This window comes from Lachancea thermotolerans, assembly GCF_000142805.1.
Source record: "Lachancea thermotolerans CBS 6340 chromosome D complete sequence".
In the NCBI taxonomy this organism is placed as follows: domain Eukaryota; kingdom Fungi; phylum Ascomycota; class Saccharomycetes; order Saccharomycetales; family Saccharomycetaceae; genus Lachancea; species Lachancea thermotolerans.
The window spans coordinates 1,129,950-1,149,378 of NC_013080.1; the positions used below are offsets into that span (position 1 = coordinate 1,129,950).

At 46.7% G+C, this 19,429-nt stretch overlaps 7 protein-coding genes and 1 non-coding gene across 8 annotated transcripts, besides 1 other annotated feature; 4 read left to right on the forward strand and 4 right to left on the reverse strand.

Annotated features, from left to right (window-relative positions):
* Positions 1-88: 88 nt before the first annotated feature.
* KLTH0D13882r lies at positions 89-178 on the reverse strand. The gene is given in 2 exon segments: positions 89-124; positions 142-178. It is a non-coding gene; the product is annotated as a tRNA-Lys (tRNA).
* A 61-nt stretch (positions 179-239) lies between these two features.
* Positions 240-500: a long terminal repeat.
* Positions 501-1,814: 1,314 nt separating this feature from the next.
* On the forward strand, positions 1,815-3,758 carry KLTH0D13926g (nucleobase cation symporter-1 family protein; the record flags this gene model as incomplete). Its single annotated transcript, XM_002553268.1, has 1 exon — positions 1,815-3,758. The coding sequence occupies one exon, from the start codon at positions 1,815-1,817 to the stop codon at positions 3,756-3,758; it is 1,944 nt and encodes a 647-aa protein (XP_002553314.1).
* Positions 3,759-4,966: 1,208 nt separating this feature from the next.
* Positions 4,967-6,052, forward strand: PSA1 (mannose-1-phosphate guanylyltransferase; the record flags this gene model as incomplete). The annotated part of the gene is made up of 1 exon (XM_002553269.1): positions 4,967-6,052. One exon carries the CDS (start codon positions 4,967-4,969, stop codon positions 6,050-6,052), a length of 1,086 nt encoding a protein of 361 aa, XP_002553315.1.
* A 167-nt stretch (positions 6,053-6,219) lies between these two features.
* MBP1 (transcription factor MBP1) lies at positions 6,220-8,454 on the reverse strand (the record flags this gene model as incomplete). Its single annotated transcript, XM_002553270.1, has 1 exon — positions 6,220-8,454. One exon carries the CDS (start codon positions 8,452-8,454, stop codon positions 6,220-6,222), a length of 2,235 nt encoding a protein of 744 aa, XP_002553316.1.
* Positions 8,455-10,391: 1,937 nt separating this feature from the next.
* KLTH0D13992g (uncharacterized protein) lies at positions 10,392-12,254 on the reverse strand (the record flags this gene model as incomplete). The annotated part of the gene is made up of 1 exon (XM_002553271.1): positions 10,392-12,254. The coding sequence occupies one exon, from the start codon at positions 12,252-12,254 to the stop codon at positions 10,392-10,394; it is 1,863 nt and encodes a 620-aa protein (XP_002553317.1).
* Positions 12,255-13,007: 753 nt separating this feature from the next.
* Positions 13,008-14,330, forward strand: CSR1 (Csr1p; the record flags this gene model as incomplete). Its single annotated transcript, XM_002553272.1, has 1 exon — positions 13,008-14,330. The coding sequence occupies one exon, from the start codon at positions 13,008-13,010 to the stop codon at positions 14,328-14,330; it is 1,323 nt and encodes a 440-aa protein (XP_002553318.1).
* Positions 14,331-14,480: 150 nt separating this feature from the next.
* Positions 14,481-16,562, forward strand: CTF3 (Ctf3p; the record flags this gene model as incomplete). Its single annotated transcript, XM_002553273.1, has 1 exon — positions 14,481-16,562. The coding sequence occupies one exon, from the start codon at positions 14,481-14,483 to the stop codon at positions 16,560-16,562; it is 2,082 nt and encodes a 693-aa protein (XP_002553319.1).
* Positions 16,563-16,594: 32 nt separating this feature from the next.
* NAM2 (leucine--tRNA ligase NAM2) lies at positions 16,595-19,237 on the reverse strand (the record flags this gene model as incomplete). Its single annotated transcript, XM_002553274.1, has 1 exon — positions 16,595-19,237. The coding sequence occupies one exon, from the start codon at positions 19,235-19,237 to the stop codon at positions 16,595-16,597; it is 2,643 nt and encodes an 880-aa protein (XP_002553320.1).
* Between the last annotated feature and the right edge of the window lie 192 nt (positions 19,238-19,429).

Sequence of the window (19,429 nt, forward strand, 5' to 3'; positions counted from 1 at the left end):
TCATTGCTCAAGCATTCAGCAACTCGGGTATCCCGTGGCGCTCTAGCATTATGTAATTTTAACTTGACTAGAGGAGCAAAAATAAGAACTCCTCATAGGGGGGTCGAACCCCTGACATTTCGGTTCCTTGCAAGCAATGCTTAAAAGCCGAACGCTCTACCAACTGAGCTAACAAGGACGAGTTCTTGACATTTCCCCTGTAAAGCGACATTATAACTATAGCTAGCTGCTGTTATCCCTGTCATAAAACAATAATGGAACAAGGATATTCTGAGACAACGAAGGAACAACATCAGAGATAATGAGGAACACTAGAGATAATGAGGCTTGCTCTAGGCCTCCGGATCTATAACTATAAGTACTACTGCATCCAAGGCTCAGTATGAGATTAAGTAGAAGAAAGGAAGAAGGATCCTCGGATAGAAGAATAATCACGACCGTATAGAGGCTATTAACCGCCAACTTCATCATAATCCAGAAGCTCATAATAACCTACGACAATCCCCAATTTTCAATATATTGAATTATTTTAGCAACTATTCCATGGAGCTTTGGAATCGCACGACGAGGTGTGAATGTCAGTCACACCTCGTAGTGCGTAGTTTGGAGTTTGATCCGACGTATACATTGGCCTGTTCAAGGTTCTTCGTTGTATGCAACTTAGTATTCTAGGCAATACTTCAGCTGAATCCATAACATTCCTTACCTGAGTCAACTTGAATGCGAGGGAAGTCAACAATTCGTAAATTCCAGTTTCAGTTACTCCTTTTAGCACAAACGTTGCTGTTGCGTTCGAATTCATAGTTGACCTCAACTCCTCAACAAAAATGATTTTCTTGAAATTATTAAATGTGCCCTGTATTAATTAATTCATTAATTATCGGCGATTTAGTAGTTAAGCCCATGTTACACGATCTACTTACCCGCAATATTTCAGAGAGATTCATTGCAGGCACTTGCGGCAAATTGCGCCCATTTCTTACGCCCTGTAACGCTGACGCCAACTTTAGCCGCCCAAGATATGTAGCACGTGATCTGCACCCATACAGTCACAAGTACCCCGGAAGCCCTACCAAGACGAACGTTCAAAAAGAAACTTGCTACAAAAGAAACAAAACAAAGCCTGGCTTCTAATGTCGTCACAGTGCAGACATAAAAAAGAAATACCTTTAGCGCCGAACTCAATAGCACCGCGAGGATAGCGAACTTGCAATGGAAGTGAAGCTATCCTGTAAGAGGTCCAGCTTCTTTCAAGCGAGCTAAGTTGCGGGCTACGGGCTCAACGTTGCCCCTTAACGTCCTCAAGACATGGCGTTTCTCTAAAAAAGCGTTTTGCTCTGCTTTTTGCATGTCAAGCGCGCAATCTGTCGCTTCATGCCCAGCTGGCACTGCCGTACGCACTTTATCTCAGGGCGATAAAAACTTTCTTGCCTCATGGAAAAATTTTTTTAACATGATAAGTCCGGTGGGGCTATAAAAGAGATCCGGAAATCCTGTTGGAAGACGGCCGGTCGTTCACCTGCCTTATCTCGTGTATCTCTTCATTCTCCCTTAATCTCTTTCTTGCACTGTAGTGATAGAACTTTAATCTCCCCTAGAAGCGGAAGGGCCGTTCCTCCAGCAACAGGCAGTCTCATCGCACCATAGTACGTCCGGGACTATTTTAATCTTAGCATTAAGCTCCCAGCTGATAAGCTTTGAGCACCAGAACTCGGCCTATAACAAGCCCTAACTTCCTGTTTGTAAGGGAAAGGCGCTTTGGACCTGTTCAATAACTTCGGTTTTCCAAACACACTCACAACACAGACCCACGCATGACAAGTGCAAACGACGCGGCTTCCGCGTTCGAAATTCTCGTACACAAACCCACCCGGGAGAATGATGACTACCTTCTGTCCAAGAGACACGGTGAGGGTGTCACAGTCGTTGATTCTAGCGGTGATGAGGAGGCAGAAGAGCCACCTAAATCTCTCTGGCAGCGGTTTGTCAAGGCCGTCAAGCCAGAAGCCCAGAGCCCCTACGATGAGCCGCCCAAGAATTGGCGCGAAAAAACGGTTCGCTTCCTTGAAGTCACACAACACCAGCGCGCGTCCAACCGCCGTGCTGAGGGCATTGTGGAGTCTTTCTTGTTCAACGATGACTTGGCTCCCGTGGAGGCCAGTAGAAGAGTCTGGGACTGGAAGCAGTACGTGTTTCTATGGGTCTCTGAGTCCTTCAATGTCAACACATGGCAGATTTCTGCTACGGGTCTGCAGCTGGGCCTTAACTGGTGGCAGACGTGGATCTGTATCTGGGTCGGTTACATGGCTGTGGCCTCCTTCGTCGCGATCAACTCGCGGATTGGTAACTTTTATCACATAGCATTCCCCATTTCCTCGAGAATCTCCTTTGGTATTTACTTCTCTTTGTGGATCGTCCTCAACAGAGTCGTGATGGGCTGTGTTTGGTACAGTGTCCAAACTTACATTGGTTCCCAGACGGTCCAGCTGATGCTGAAGGCCATTTTCGGTAACAATCTCGAGGAGCGTATCCCCAACACCATGGACACACAAAATATTACCACATTCGGTTTCATGTGCTTTATGATCTTCTGGGCGGCCCAACTGCCAGCCCTATGGTTCCCACCACACACTCTGAAGTACTTGTTCACCGTCAAAAGTATCATCACGCCGTTCGCGGCTTTCGGCTTCTTGATCTGGACACTGAAGAAGTCGCACGGTAAGCTGGCGTTAGGCTCTCTTAATGACGTTCACCCCCACGGCTCCGAGCTTGGCTGGAACTTTGTCATCAGTATCATGAGTGCGCTCGACAACCTTTCGACACTGATCCTTAACGCGCCCGACTACTCGCGTTTCGCCAAAACCCGGTACTCCTCCATTTACTCGCAGCTGGTGATCCTCCCCGTGATGTACGCTATCATTTCGATCATCGGTATCATCGTGACATCAGCCGCGTACACAATGTACGGCATAAATTACTGGTCGCCGCTCGACGTGTTAGGCAGGTTCTTGGACCACAGCACGGCCGGCAACCGCGGTGGTGTTTTCATGATCGCGTTCTGCTTTGGTATCGCGCAATTGGGCTCTAACATCGCGTCGAACTCCATCTCTGCGGGTACAGACATGACCGCCCTGCTTCCCAAGTTCATCAACATCAGAAGAGGTGGCTACATTTGCGCTGCCATTTCGCTGGCTATCTGCCCCTGGAACTTGATGGCCTCGTCCTCCAAATTCACGACCGCGCTGTCCGCGTACGCCGTGTTCCTGTCGTCCATCTCCGGTGTCGTGTGCGCCGACTACTACGTCGTGAGAAAGGGTCTCATCAGCTTGCAGCACTGCTACAGCAACGCGCCCGGCACACTGTACATGTACGGCTCCCGGTTCGGTACCAACTGGAGGGCCGTGGCCGCATACGTGCTCGGAATCGTGCCCAACTTCCCAGGGTTTTTGGGATCTCTAGATGTCAAAGGCGTGCCGTCCGGAGCGATGCACGTGTACCACCTCAACTACCTCGTGGGATTCCTAGTCTCGTTCCTGCTCTACAGCATATTCTGCTACTTCTCGCCCGTCAACGGCATGCCCGAGGGCGTGGGGTTCTTCGATTTCTCCCGCTGGTTTGAGAGGTGGGTCGAGGTCGACGACTTCGCGACCCGCAGGAAGCAGTTCGAGATCGACGGCGTGGACCCGGACAATAACGAGTACACGGACGAGCTCTCGTCTGCCTCAGTGGACAACTTCCGCAACGACGGCAAGGTCTAGGGCGCGCGGGTGCTCGGCCATAATTCTTCTTTTTTATAGATATAAACTGTATTGGGCTTTTTATTACATAGTAACGACTTAATATTACAACGTCTGGAAATCGCATGCCTGCACATCGCGGCAGCGGGATTTGTGTAATGAAAGGCCCTGACGGTGAAGGTCACCGCGGGCCGGAGTCAAGAGCCGCAGCACGTGCACAGCGACAGCGGTACCGCTTCATATCACGTGCAAGAGCTCCGAACCCCGTATCCAGTGACACGCCACTGCCGCGGGCCACCGGTTACAGCGGTGCACCCACGACGGTCGAATCTGGCCCCACGCGACAAGCACCGCCGCTCTGCGCTATCGGGCGGCTCCACGGGTCTTCTCAGGCACGTGATGTAACCTTAACCGTCCACCGTCTGCCACGACCGCCTCTAGCGCCGCCCCTGCTTGGCCGTTGCCGCTTCCGGCGCAGAACCAACGTGCCCAGCCGCTGGTCTTCTGCGCGCTGCGCGCTAAACTCTAACACCTCGACACCCTAACACCCTGACAAGACCACGTGAGTGTTACCCTAGCGGCCTCCAAGCACATCGCTGGCTCTCTTTCTTTTCGGCCGCCCGAGCGCTTATCCCGAACAAGGCTTGATACTTCCTCTTTGGGAAGGCTCCCTCCTGTCGGGGAAGCCGCCTGCGTGGGACAGACGGTCCAGACTTTTCCTGATCGGGCGCGGCGGCACAGAGAAGTCCGGGCGACGCGCATGTTTCAGACGCGAAAAACAAAGGTTTAAGTGCCGACGCACTTACGCGTGGCACTGGGAAGGAAAAAAATTTTCCACAGCTGGGCATGCAGAGACTAGCGCAAGAGCCAGCGCAGGAGCGAGCGTAGAAGGCATGCATGCAAGGAGAACGCGAAAGCGCGAAGACATGCTGATCCAGCACGGCGCAGTGTTTGGAGGTGTCCAAATTTTTGGTGTTTGTGTACGTGTTATGGCATGTTGTGATGTGCAGCGCTGGAATTTGAACGTGTCCTCAAGAATTTGTTCCAGATGATACAGGATATATATATATCTGGCAAAGTGAAAAAATCAGCAGAAGTCGGCTGTGAACGTTTTTGGGCGATAAACAAAATAAAGAGATCCGAGACTAGATAGCTTCCCAGCACTCGCTAGCTCAGTATACCCAGTCTATCTTTTTTGACTCACACACATCTCTCGCGGTTCTTGCAGTATGAAAGGTCTAATTCTAGTCGGTGGTTACGGTACCAGATTGAGACCCTTGACGTTGACGGTCCCTAAGCCTCTGGTCGAGTTCGGCAACAGGCCCATGATCCTGCACCAGATCGAGGCGTTGGCGTCCGCGGGCGTGACGGACATCGTGTTGGCTGTCAACTACAGACCTGAGGTTATGGTCGAGACCCTCCAGAAGTACGAGAAGGAATACGGTGTCAACATCACATTCTCTGTGGAGACAGAGCCTTTGGGCACGGCTGGTCCGTTGAAGCTTGCTGAGGAGGTGCTGAAGAAGGACAAGTCGCCATTCTTCGTGCTGAACTCGGACGTCATTTGCGACTACCCTTTCAAGGAGCTCGCCGACTTCCACAAGGCCCACGGCGGGAAGGGTACCATCGTCGCCACCAAGGTCGACGAGCCCTCCAAGTACGGTGTCATCGTGCATGACATCGCCACCCCCAACTTGATCGACCGTTTCGTCGAGAAGCCAGTTGAATTCGTCGGGAACAGAATCAACGCGGGTCTGTACATCCTGAACCCAGAGGTCATCGACCTGATCGACTTGAAGCCAACCTCCATCGAGAAGGAGACCTTCCCTATCTTGGTCGAGCAGAAGTCCCTGTACTCCTTCGACTTGGAGGGCTACTGGATGGACGTCGGTCAGCCAAAGGACTTCTTGTCCGGCTCCGTGCTGTACTTGAACTCCTTGTCCAAGAGATCTCCTCAGTCCATGGCCAAGGGCGACAACATTGTTGGCAACGTCATCGTCGACCCAACCGCCAAGATCTCCGCCACCGCCAAGATTGGCCCAGATGTCGTCATCGGCCCTAACGTCACCATCGGTGACGGTGTCAGAATCACCAGATCCGTGGTTCTATCCAAGTCTCACATCAAGGACCACGCTTTGGTCAAGTCTACCATTGTCGGCTGGAACTCCACTGTTGGTAAATGGGCTAGATTAGAGGGTGTTACTGTCTTGGGTGACGACGTCGAGGTCAAGGACGAAATCTACGTGAACGGTGGTAAGGTCTTGCCTCACAAGTCCATCTCCGCTAACGTTCCAAAGGAAGCTATTATTATGTAAGAGCTTTTTCTCTACCAAGATTCGTTTAATGGGAAACTTGACTATAATGAAAGCTTAAGTTTTGCCACTTCAATATGTATTGAATTTGTGTTTTAAAGTAATGAATTATAATTGGCAATTCTTTTCGTAATCCGATTAATTATAGACTTATGGTCGTTTTGGCGCGCCTATAGGCTTTTACGCAAACTTTGTAAAATAACATCCAAGCAACTATCCACTTCGTCGACTTCCATTTCAGTTCCTTGCGATATCATTTTTCGGTATTTGTGGATCTTGGAGTTGTCGCTTATGACTCGCAAGATGTGGAACAGTTTTTGCTTTCGTTTCAGTTGTAATTGAGTCAGCTTAAGTGCCAGCTTGAACTGCTCTATTTTGTCGTCTCCTGGTTCCCTTCTTGAACGCTTTGCAACACGAGCTTCTTGATCTTCAACCAAAGATGATAGCTGCCGCGACTGGCCTCTCTCAAGTCGATTGATCATATTATTTTGGCAATCTGCTAAAGTGTGTCGTAGTAGCTGCACCTCATTGAATCTGACATCCATCATTTGGACTGGATCCAACTCTTTATCAGCTTCCAGCGCTTCAATTGTTTTGAATCTCACAGTGGAGACGGTTTTTTTCATGTTCTTCAACGTTTTTTCCAAGTTAGTAACATCCGTTTCTCTCGCCTGGTGCAATCTGTTGTAGCCGTCAGCCATCTCCTTCATGACATTTACGACTTCAGGTATAGCCCTGCTTAAGCGGGTCGCAGACTTCGAGGGGTACATGAAAAAGTCCGAAGGTGACGAGGGTGCCACGTTTTGTTTGAATTTTCCATTGCTTGCTAAGGGTATCTGCGTTGATGGAAGGCTCTGGTTTAGAATCTCAGTCGCAGTGAGCCCCCGACTGTTTTTTATTGTAGAAAGCCCCCCATGTTGGACTAATGTTTGAAAAAACACTTTATCACCATTCTGGGCTGCGAGATGCACAGCGGTATCGCCGTTCTGGTCTTGGGCGTTGATTAAGTTTTCTATCCTGTACCTGGGCGAGAAATCCTTGAGTTTTGATAATAACACTTCCAGGTAACATACTGCTGACGGTGTAGAAGATTTTCTTTCCACTATGTGGTGAATCACAGTCTGCAACTTAGAGTCAACATCGAATACTGTCTCATGGAGTAATTGAAAGATCCTGGAGTAGGAGCGTCTGGTAAACGAGTTGTGAAAGATGGAACACCTAATTAAGGGGTTTTCGCCTCTAACATTAACAGCCCTGGTGCTTGCTCCTGCGTTGTAAAGGGCTTCAACGATTGCTAGATTTCCCATTGCGCAAGCCCAATGAAAGGCAGTATGATGCTCGTGATCAATCCAAGCGTCAATATAAGGGGCGCTATTCTGTGGAGGGTATAAAAGTTCTGTTGGCGTAGTGTCTTCGGCTTGCAGCTCGGTAGACACAAAGAAATCAACGAGTTTTGAAAGGTAGTCGTTCACCTTTGCACTAATATCAGATGCTTGTGAGAAAGACTGGCTGGGAAACCTTGGAATCATGGCGGACAAAGGAGACGTAGCACTACCTATTTCTCCATTCGTTGTAGACACGTTAAGCGCTCGTTGATCAAAAGTGTTATCCTCGGATAATCCGCTTGGCGATGTTGGAAGTGAGGGGGACGAGGATTGTGCGATCTCAATTTTCGAAACACCAGCCGGTTCGATATCACTTGACAGGCCATCTTCAATATCTAGCTCCTTGAACTGTTGCGGGCTACCACCCGACTCTCTAATTATCACAGGGTCTAAGCTTATGGTCCTTTGTAGAGGACTCTGAATAGATGGCAACCTTGTGGAGTTTATACTAGAAACTGGTATTGCAGGTCTGGGAAACACCATATCGCTCTGGGACCTTTCCAAGTTAGCAACAGGCTTTTTGTTCTTGTTGGAAGGCGGTCTCCCTCTTCTTCGCGGTACTGTGGGTGTGGCTGACGAGCTAGATGGCTCTGAAGATTTAGCCTGTGCAGAGGAAGCTGTCCTAGTATTACGCCTTTTAGCCGAGTCTGCGCGTGATGCATGGTGGTGCTTGGGAGCTTGCGGGGGAGACTCAGAGCCTGGAGTTCGTGTAAAATCGAAAAGCGGTTTCAATTCTCCAAGCACTTCAAACTTTGCGGCCAAGCTCCTGGCTATATCCAGTGGAACCCATGTTCCCTGGTATTTTCCAAAACCACCCTGCACTTTCTCGTGGGTATCCTTGATAACCTCTTTCTCCAATATTCTAGTCCTTTTCGCTTTGGCGAACTTAGCTGCTTTCAAAATGTGCGTAGCATTAACCCAGTCGTCCTCTTTCCTTTTCATGATCGACCCGGTGGGGTGGATGAATTCGTAAACATCAACCCCCGAGTACTTGGCTGAGTATATCTGGTCTGCCGACATGGAAGGTGTACCTTAAACTCTTCAGCGCGCAGAGGCCAGAAATAAAAAAATGGTATGGCCAGAGGCAGAGTCCAATTTTAGTGGAAGCAAACAGCTTACGCTAAGCTCCAGATGCAGATTGCCAATTGACAATAAGTGATTCTCTCGACCCTATTGCTTGACCAAAACCTTCAGGACCCGGATCTGCTCGCAATGCCCGCCGCACTTTACTAAAACTCAAAATTTCAAAAGATAATAATGAACGACGGCGAACAAGCCAACTTTGTGACAGTCTTGGTAACAGGTTCTAATGCACCTTGAGAACTGACATATAACTCGACACTTTCTACAGTTTTTGCCTTGATTCAAGTAAATTATATGTGGTGCGTAGGCTTTGTTTCCTGTAAGTTAAATTAATGAAGGTAGTTGTGATATATATTTGATAGGTTACATGTGAAGTAGTTTCAAAACAATATTTTTGACTGTGCCTTAGAGTTTCAAATTACGCCAATTGCAAGCCTCTTTCATTCCGCGCGCTTGAAGCTTGAGTCTTCGAATATGTGTTAGGATCATTTTTGCTAGCGAGGCCACGTAAACGAAGCAAGGGTCCTGCCATGGCTGAAATTACCGTAGCGCGACTGAAATTTATCGCTATGACACATTTGGAGGGTCAATTGAAATGGTAACCGTGGTACCCTTTTTTGCAAGAGGCCTAATTAGGAAGCAAAAGTGGCTTTATAATCAAGGCACTTATGCGCCTCAAAAACGAAGCACGCGCATTTCTATTTAACACGAGTTCTTTGCATGTAGAAACCCCAGAAACTCCGCCTGCTGTTTTTTTAGCATTGGCGTCTTGCGGAGCACTGCTGGTTGTGTAGCGGCAGTAGTGCTGTATCCCCTAAACAATATTATTGAAGAGAGAAAGTGGATGGGTACAGTGGCTCAGAATGTTGCCTTGGTTTCCAATAGCGAGGTTGTCAAAGAGATTGAACACCAATTTCTGGAAATGATTAACGCTGTGCAAAGTACCGCGAAGCCAAATTTGTTCTTGATTTTTGGAAGCTCTGCGCACGGCCCTGATTACTAGACATGATGAAATTGTCGAACGAAGTCTGCTTCAAGAAGCAAGTCAGCAGCCTTGAAGCAAAATCTCATTTCCTTCAATTTGGGAAACTCCTCAAGGTTTCTTGGCTTTGAGGAGACTCAAAAGATTCGCTCCAAGGCCATTTGCATTTTAGTTTATAATAACAAAACCTTGGAACTGTGGATTTGAACAAAGACAACAATCGATCTCCCGAAGGAAAAAAACTCTAAAGAAGTTGTCGCAGCTTCGCGGTGCGGAGTTCCTTTAAAATGACAGGACATGTCAGAATTTGAACTCCCCGCAATTTATACAGGCCGTTGGGGGCCAAGCAAATCCCTAGTAGTACTGCCATACTTAGGCGGATTCACGCCCTCATCATAGGAGCTGAGAGGGGCCAAAATTCTAGAATTTTTGCTCCTTTCTCTCTCGAGGCTTTCTTCGATGTCTCTTATATACTCATTCCGGTTGTAATCTTCAATGCAGGACCCCACTTCGCACAAAGCGTTCAAGATCGAGAAAAGCAGCTCGAAAGGGGAATCATCCATACCTTCTATTGTCACGAGCAAAGCGCCCAGTTGGTGGCTACATGGTTTTCTGCTGAGCTGTGAAAGCCATGATCAAGAAAATGACCTTGACCGCGAATGGAACAGGCGGCAAAGGCATGTGACATAAACTTTTGAACGTGTCAGAACAAGCAACTAGCGACACACAGGTGCCTCTGGTGTACAGATAAAGAACGTCGGTCCAGCGAGAAGTTCAGTCGCTGTTTCGTGTTTCAACTTGAGTCCCTCTCAATAAATAGGGAACTTACTGGAAGTGACAACAAGTCTTTGTATAATGCCTTGAATTATTAGAATGTATATATATTATGTATTTAGTCTATTTCAATATCCTGAGGCTCCAAAAGGGCCTCCTTCAGTTTTTTTATTTCACTGCCAGAGAGCTTAACGACGCTCGAATAGAAACTATCAAATGACCCGTAAACCGAACGAAAATGATCCAAAAATAATCTCATGGCCTCGTACTTTGAAGACAAGAGATTCTTGCACATCGACATCGGAGTAGCTTGATAATCGCGGGCTAAATCTTTCGAACCAAGCATCTCGTAGTATCGATCACCTCGATCTTCCATTGCTTTTTTTAAACGCTTCTCGGTTTGCAGTCCCAAGCTTGTCATCTCGTAATCATGTGCTATTGTGTCATCGTCAACTCCCAGCAGACCCAAAATGAGCACTGCCAAGATCCCGGTCCTGTCCTTGCCTGCGGCGCAATGGAAAACAGCAGCGTGCAACTCATCGCATTCTTCATTGATAATGTAACGGCAGAAGCGCCTTATCTGGGGGATGCTATTCTGCATCATTACCTGGTATGCTTCGGGAAACATATACGAGGAAAGAAGTAAGCCGCGGTACAATCGCGCAAGTTCTTCAGGAGCCGCGCTAACATTTTGGTTAAATGCTAAGTTCTCCACGTCAATGCCCGAGATGACTCCGTTCTCGGCAGCTTCTTTCGTGGAACGCAAGTCAAATATCCGAGTTACGTGCAACTGCTCTTTCATGAACTTTATGCCTTTATCGGTTACTTCGCTAGGGTTGGCGCAGCGGTACAAAACTTTGGGCTTCACGCGGTAGCCGTCACGGGTTTTATACCCACCTATGTCTCGGAAGTTTGAAACGTTCGAAAAGCTGTAGGGCAAAGGCCAACGAGACGACAGCTGCGATGGGTTTGAAAGATCCTGGATAAACTTTGTTGTCTCGTAAAATCTTTGCAATTGCTTTTCAGGGCTGAGATGAGCTGAGATAAGTTCAACGGTAGTGACGTTGTAATTGATCAGCCCCTTGCGCAATGGCAAATTCATGGCATTGGGATCACCTGGCAGGCCGTAGAAGTTATGATCGGCATCCATAATCATCTCTGCTGTGTGCCTTCCTTGGAACAAATTAGAGTATTGCCCGAACGCGCTCAAAGGTATGACAGAATCTTTGGAGCCGTATATCGACATGACCCACGATCGGGGGTCAATGTCGGCAAACTTGGTGGTGTCAACGGTCGCTGCACTCACAGTTTCTGGCTTGGGGATCCACAATTCTTGCATTTTTCCGTAACGCAGCATTTCGCACTTGAAGCCGCCCTCGGCGTCCCAGTTCGGGTTCCTCAGACGGGACTTTTCGAAAAGCCCCCAGGCCACAAACCGCCCGCAGCAATTGATCAGATTCGGCACAAAGCGTTGACGCGCAAACTCAAACATGGACATTACCCCGCGGGAGTGTGCTACAATGGTGTCCAGCACAAGGCAATGGCCGACAAGTTGCTGGCATTGGCTAGAACCCGCAAATTGGTAAACAGTCTCAAGATCCTCGCAGTCTTGTGCAATGGTGCGTCCGACTTTTGGATCCCTGTTGGGCTCCGAATCCCCCATATTCCTGAAATCAATACGGAGGACGTAGTATCCCATGTCTGCCAGCTTTTGTGCCAGCAGAGGCATGTACACTGTGTTTTTGTGAGCGGAATGGCCATGAACTAGGAGAACCAGCTTGTGTTGTGGGAATCCGAACTCTGCCTCCGCGAGGATTCTTTCGCGCCCAGACGGAAACTTCAAGGATGTGGGGAATGTCAAAATCGAGGCAATGCCTGTCGAGCTGTGGAACTCACTATGCTTTAAGTAGAGAAACCGCTCATTTTCCGAGGTTTCCTGCTGCTTTACCACCGTTGCTTGGACAATATCCTGCTCCACCATTTCTGAACGCCTCGCCAACCTTCTTCGTGGGCTTGCTCGTTTGGCCGCTTTCCAGCTTCCAAGCTTTATATAAGGTGCTGTTCGTCATCACAATAACGTCTTCAAAAGAAACTACTGCGCTATTTTTTTATTTCTCCGTCACAGATATCGATCCTTAGAAAACCAATGAAATCTTGAACAAGTTCGTCTATTGAAGACAGGCATGCTCGAACTATTATAGATGCAAGAACCAACTAGGACATCGAGTGCGCGCTTGTCGGCGGCTATGTCTTTTAATATCAACTTTGCAGATCATTTGATACTAAGCTGATTATGACTCCACGGTATACAAAATAAGCTATCGCAAAATACGTCGGTTGACTTCAATAAAGACCAGTAGTCCGAAGTGCCGCTTCACCAGAGAATACGACAGGGTCTTTTGCGGAGAGTACTGATACTAGTCATTAATGACGAAGTTGATATTTAGCTCAACGGTTAAGCGGGACCGTTACAGGCACCTCAAAGGCAAGTTGCCGTGTTCGAACCACGGCGGGCGCCAAGACGCAATATCAGCATGTGATTTCAAATAAGTGGATACCGCAGTTTGTGTACTGGGAAACGAGCGCTGAACGAGACCAGTAAACTTTCTTAAAAAACGCTTTAGTTCTCGAAGGCCAGAATACTGAGCATTGTGTAGACTTGCGCCTTTGTTGAACATAGGCCCCCGGCAGTACCGCATTTCTATTTTGCTCTCTCATTGCTGTTCACGCGCAAATGTCCGTTGAAGTCGCCAAGGGTCGAGTTCAGACGCTTACTCAAGACGAAGAGCTGCACCTCAAGCAAGTCTGGGCGTATCTTTTCCAGCATTGGGGCGTTCAAGTCAATAGCGCTAGCGTTTTCGCCTCCGAAACAGCCGGATCTGGCCAAAGCGGCAGCTCGGGAGGCAACAAAAACGCGGAAGAAAAGCCGGCCAAAAAGTCTGGAAAGCTTTTCGGGCGCTTTCGGAAGAGCTCTAGTAACTCCAGCGCGGCAAAGAGTAGCCGTGAGAGCAATGGCGCGGTACCAGCCTCGTCGCAGAGATCAACGGAGCCATCCGAGGGCGCGCGTTCGCACGGGACAGTCCACGAGGCGCTAAAGAACCTCAAGCCTGACGAGATCAGCGAGAACTTTTGGGACATGCTCAGAAGCGATTACCCCGATAACCTGATCCTCAGATTTCTAAGAGCGCGTAAATGGGACACAGATAAGGCCCTTGGCATGATCGCTCACACGCTTGAGTGGAGGCTTAAAGAGGGCCACCCCGACAGCATCATCCGTGGGGGTGAGCAGGCTGCTTATCAAAACAACGAGACCGGTTACATCAAAAACCTTGAGCTTTCCAAGGCTACACAGCGAGGCTTCGATCTCCACGGTCGTCCAATCGTGCTGGTGAGACCCAGGCTACACCACTCTAGTGACCAAACCGAAGAAGAAATGAAGAAATACTGTCTTCTCATCATCGAGCAGGCAAGAATGTTTCTCAAGGAGCCTGTAGACTCCGCTACTATTCTCTTCGACTTGACTGGCTTCTCGATGTCCAACATGGACTACACGCCCGTTCAATACCTGATTAGTTGTTTTGAAGCTCACTACCCGGAGTGTCTTGGTCACCTTTTCATTCATAAAGCTCCTTGGATTTTCCCTCCTATATGGAATATTATCAAGAATTGGTTGGACCCTGTTGTGGCATCTAAGATTGTCTTTACAAAAAATGCTTCGGACCTTGCCAAATACGTGCCCATGAAGTATATTCCTAGTTATTTGGGTGGCGAGGACGAGTATGACTTTGACTCTTTCAAGAGGCCTGATGAATCGGCAGATGTTAAATTGAAGGACACAAAAACCCGCGACTCTATCTTGGAAAAGAGAAAGTCTATCATTCAACAGTTTATCGACTCAACGAAAAACTGGATTGAAAGCCAGAACGATGAAGAGTCGAAAAAGTGGCTCGAGACCAAGATCTCGATCAGCAAAGAGCTGAGTGAAAACTATAGAGAGCTGGATCCTTATATTCGGTCTAGGTCTGTTTACGACATCAACGGAACTTTGAAGGTTTGAGAAGCCTTAATGTTTTTATCAAGTAAGTAGTTTTGATACATTGCCCAAACTCAGAATTTCAACTTTCCGTTCCTCAGCTGACCGAGTTAACTCTGTCAAATCCCAAAAACTGAGTATAGGACGTGGGATCCATTTGGCTTGAATGAATGAATGAATACAGTGGATGAATCATTCAAGGAGCTTATCAGCTACTCTAAACATTCTCCACTCGAGGTTAGTGCATGTCTTTCAAGGATTCACTCTACCGTTTGTACGGAAGGTGTATCGGCAAGTGTACTGGACGATGTGATTGTCTTTTTGTGCGAGTCTCCACTGATTTCTGTTTCCACAAAGGTCTACCTCATACATGAAGCGCTGTTGCCTAACGGGCCAGTTCAAAGCTCGACAGTTTTCACGATTTTAAGTCATCTGGGTGTTCGGTCCTTTACAAACCCACATAAACGGGAAACTCATCCAGACATTCAGATTGAGCTTTGCAAATGGCTTGTTCAGGTATATGTACTAGTGGATGACGTTACGGTCTTTTCAAAAACGTATTCAATATGGTTCCAGCTCTGGCAGTTTGATTACCTACAAAAATGGGTTACCTATTTACTGTTTTGGACGACAACAGCAGAGGCAGTTCGGCCTTGGAGGATACAGTGGCTACTTGAGACAAGCCTCAATACTGGTTACTCAAACTCCAAGGCGCTGGCTACACTATTACTTGAGAAATTTAACATTGCCAGACCAAGCCAAGCTATAGTTGATGCCATTTCTTCTGTCCACTGCAACAGACGTAGACTCAAGAGCTTGGAGTTCGATTCATATGATGAGAGCTTTTTATCAAATTGGAGTAAAGTGCTGGACCATTCTAGGTGTATCTCAATGCCGGCATTCTTTGATCTAATAAGCGATCATCGATCACAGATTCACTTAGTTGCCACGGAGTCGAAAACTGAGAGGCTTCAGCTGTCTCAGGCGGTTCCACTGAATGGAGTCGAAACAGTTGAAAAGCTTGTTAGCTCCTATTACAACATCACCCCTCCAAAAAATGTCGAGGAAGTATTGCCCAATGGCGACCGCACAGTCATGATATACTTGGCATTACTGGAACGTAGAAACCCATTTTGGGATCGCTGTCTAAAGTGGTGTGAGCTAAGGCTAAAATCTGAGGTTTTCGCCAGCAGGAACGACCCGGAGAGGACCCTGGAAACGATGAAAATTGTAATGCTCACGCTCGCTTTGTATCAAACTGACCCTTCGATATCTGATGAGGTTAGAGCTGAGAATAGGATTACAAATCTTCTGAGACAAATGGCTACTCAAAGCCGTTTTTCTTATATTGCTTTGCTTTTGGCGCCCCCCATGACATATGTTGAGACAACGATGGCTAGGGAATTGACAGAACGCTTGAAGTTGGGGTCAAAATTAAGTGCCTTTTACGAAAGGTGCAGACATATGCTTTACTTCTTATGGGCCTCAATTGGTACGCTAGTTGATAAGTCATTGTTACGAAAGCTTTCATCTGACTTCGAGGAAACGTTGCGCCTAATTAATGAGGACTTGTCCTCATGCTCATCAAACCGGCATGTAAATATGACTCTGCGACTACTAATCAAGGTGTTTTCATTTATCCTGCTTCGGTACAAGCATATGCCTGACTGGGACATAACTTCTTTTTACAAGCTTCTCGAAGTACTAATTATTACGAATGATCCCTTAGCATTGTGTTCAATTGTTGAATTCTTCTCGAAGGCAAGAGAGTATGTTCAGGAGCATAGCAAAGATCGGTCGCTTGTTGAAATTCATAACAATGCTGTACTTGATGTCACAAATTATCTTTGGAGAAACAAATTTAAAAACAACGCTAGTTTTATTGGCGTTCCTTCTGATTTTATTCAAAAGATCATAGAAAGCCTATATTCAGAAGATTCAGAGATGAGCCTTAAGTCTTGGTTAACAATTACAAGTATCCCTGCAACATCCTACTGCTCCCTTCAGATTTTGAGAAGTTTCGAGAGAGCAACCGCTAGCAAAATTTCTTTCACCCGCCTTTTGACAGATAAAAGTTACGAAGCCTTCAAAAAGCAAGTATCTTCGGAAGACTGGCTTGATACAATCCCAACTTATTACGACTTAAAGTTAACTATCCTCGCTCGGATGCGGTTCGATAGAACTTATCAAAATATTCCCGAGTTTTTATTTACCTTTTTGAGAAGCCTTACGGGAACCCAAAAATCGATTCAGTAGTAATTGTTCTTATTTACAAGCATATCGAAATTTTATGTTACGACAAAACTAATCACTTTTTTTTTCATGATTGTGTTTTTGATTGTCTTACCAGCGAGGTATCTCTGACCGTCCGACGAGTTGAGTAAAATTTTGATAGCAGAATCACGGTTGTCAATAAATGACTTGTCGGCAACATAAGTGAATCGCATTTTGCCATTTACGACCACTTGGTACTTTACGAGCTGCTGCTCCTGAAGAAGTTGGGGTTTCGGCCATTGATAAAGATTCCATTTCAAATTCAGGTTAACATTTAGAATCTCACGCGCTTCCTCTGATATGGTAGGAGTTACAGGATAAATTGCAGTTATCAAATCTTTAAATGAGTGCAGTACTAAGTCCGTCCTTATTTCTCTTGATTTTAAAGCCGCTTCGATAGCGTTTGTGAGCTTCATGTAATCCGAAATGACGGTGTTGAGCGACAAACTCTCGCTAAAAGAATCCGTTATGGCCTGTAAAAGCTTCTGGACCTCATTATGAAAACTGATCTCCTTTCCAGTCATCGCAGTAGATGCAGCAAAGTGCTCGTTGTAGTCTGGTGCCTGCTTCGTTATACGGATTGCTAAGGTAATAATCCTCGTTAACCAGCGCTCAATTCCAATGATCTTAGACTCGTCCCAGCTTAATACGTCGTTAACTGGCGCTTGGAACAAAACATGAGCTCGCGTGGCATCAGGTCCGTGGTCAGAAATGCATTTGTCGGGATCCGCGCCGTTGTACTTGGACTTGGACATTTTTTCAAAGGAAACCAAAGGCTTCATTCCTGTAGCTTTTATTACTGGGTTTAAAGGATCGCCGAAATCCAACTCCTCTGATTTAAGAAAGCGACCTGTTTGCGAATCAACCATTGTTCTTCCATGGACCATTCCTTGAGTGACTAATCTTTTGAATGGCTCACCTTTAACTTCATTACCGTCCCACTTTCCTATAGAAGCGAGAAATTTGGAAATAAACCTCGAGTATAGTAGATGCAAAATGGCGTGTTCTATGCCGCCAATGTAGATATCCACGGGTAAGTATTTTGAAGCTGCTTCATGAGAGAAAGGCTGTTTTTCATTCTTCGGATCCGTGTACCGGAAGAAATACCACGAGCTATCCATAAATGTATCCATCGTATCAGTTTCTCGTTTAGCAGGTGATCCGCAGGAAGGACACTTTGTGTTTACAAATTCATCTATCCCTCTCAAAGGGTTTCCTTTTGTAGCGAGGCCCTCAATATTAGGTAGTTTCACAGGAAGCTGGTCGTCAGGTACTGCAACTGGGCCGCATGATTCACAATGGATAATTGGGATTGGAGCGCCCCAGTACCTCTGTCTACTAACAAGCCAGTCTCTGACCTTGTAAGTAACTGTATGCTTCCCCGCATCTAATGACTCTAGCTCTTCAATTATCTTGGCTCTGGCGCGATCTATTTCCAAACCTGCAAATTGAGCAGTAGATGAATTTAGGATACCTGATTTCTGAACGTAAGGCAAAGCTAAGTCAGTTGCAACATTCGATTCAAGGGGTATTACACTGGGGCAGACATCTTTTTCAGGCATGTTGTGCTTCCAGAACTTGTAGTCGCGCTCATCATGTGCGGGACACCCCATAACTGCGCCATGGCCATAACTTCCTAAGACGTATGGGGCAACAAACACTGGCAGTGTTTCCTCTGTAGTTTTCAAGATAGGGTTTTTTGCTTTGATTCCCTTGAGTAAAAATCCTATTTTAGAGTCGTCTGGTAAGCTTTTAGCCATGTCCAAAAATTGTCTTAAGTCATCATCAATAGACGCGACTTCCTTGGTAATAGGGTGATCCAACGATAGCGCCAGATATTGTGCACTGAAAATAGTCTCGGCTCTAGTTGTAAAAACCTTGATTACGCGACCAGTTGAGCAAGGGAAGTTTATTTCAGTGCCATATGACTCCCCAATCCAGTTCTTCTGCATAGTTTTGACGTTTTGTGGCCAATCTTTCAAGAGGTTCAAGTCTTCTTGAAGAGAATGTGCAAACTTGGTTATACCTAGGAACCATTGATTTAATTGCCGCTTTTCCACCAACGCACCAGATCTCCAGGATCTGCCTTGTGAGTCAACTTGCTCGTTTGCAAGAACGGTTTGATCGATTGGGTCCCAGTTTATTTCTGCGTCCTTCTGATAAGCAAGCCCGTGTTTGAAGAGCTCCAAAAAAAGCTTTTGCGTATGCTTGTAATAGTCGGGATTGCACGTTGTAACCTCGCGGTCCCAATCTAAATCAGCTAGCATATTATCCAGCTGTACTCTCATTTTACTTATATTTTGCATCGTCCAAGTTGCAGGGTTCACCTTTCTTTCAATTGCCGCATTTTCCGCAGGAAGTCCAAATGCGTCCCAACCCATAGGATGGACAACATTGAAGCCATTCAACTTGTAAAATCTATTCAAAGCATCTGTAATAGTGTAAACACGTAAGTGACCGATGTGAAGAATTCCAGATGGGTAAGGGAACATCGATAAAATGTACATTTTTTTTTCTGCGCCCTTGTCGTTTAAAATTGTTGGTCCTTCCAATACTTTAGTTTTCCACTTGTCACCGATGCTTATCAGGTCAACAGCGGAGCTCAAACTACTATGGCATCGGCGCAGAAGCACTTTCGGTGGCCTGGTGGGTTTCATCAGGGCTGTCTTAACTCGAACTCTGCCTCTGTGTCTGTAGTGAAAACGCACATCCGTGAAGCAGCGTGTTAAGAAGTATTATTTTTTTAGAAGTAATTCCTGTAACTAAACTGAAATAGACTTTCCTGTCGAGCCAATATTTTGAGAAGTCTGCGAAAGTTTGAAGCAATTGCCACGGAATCAAGCAAATAG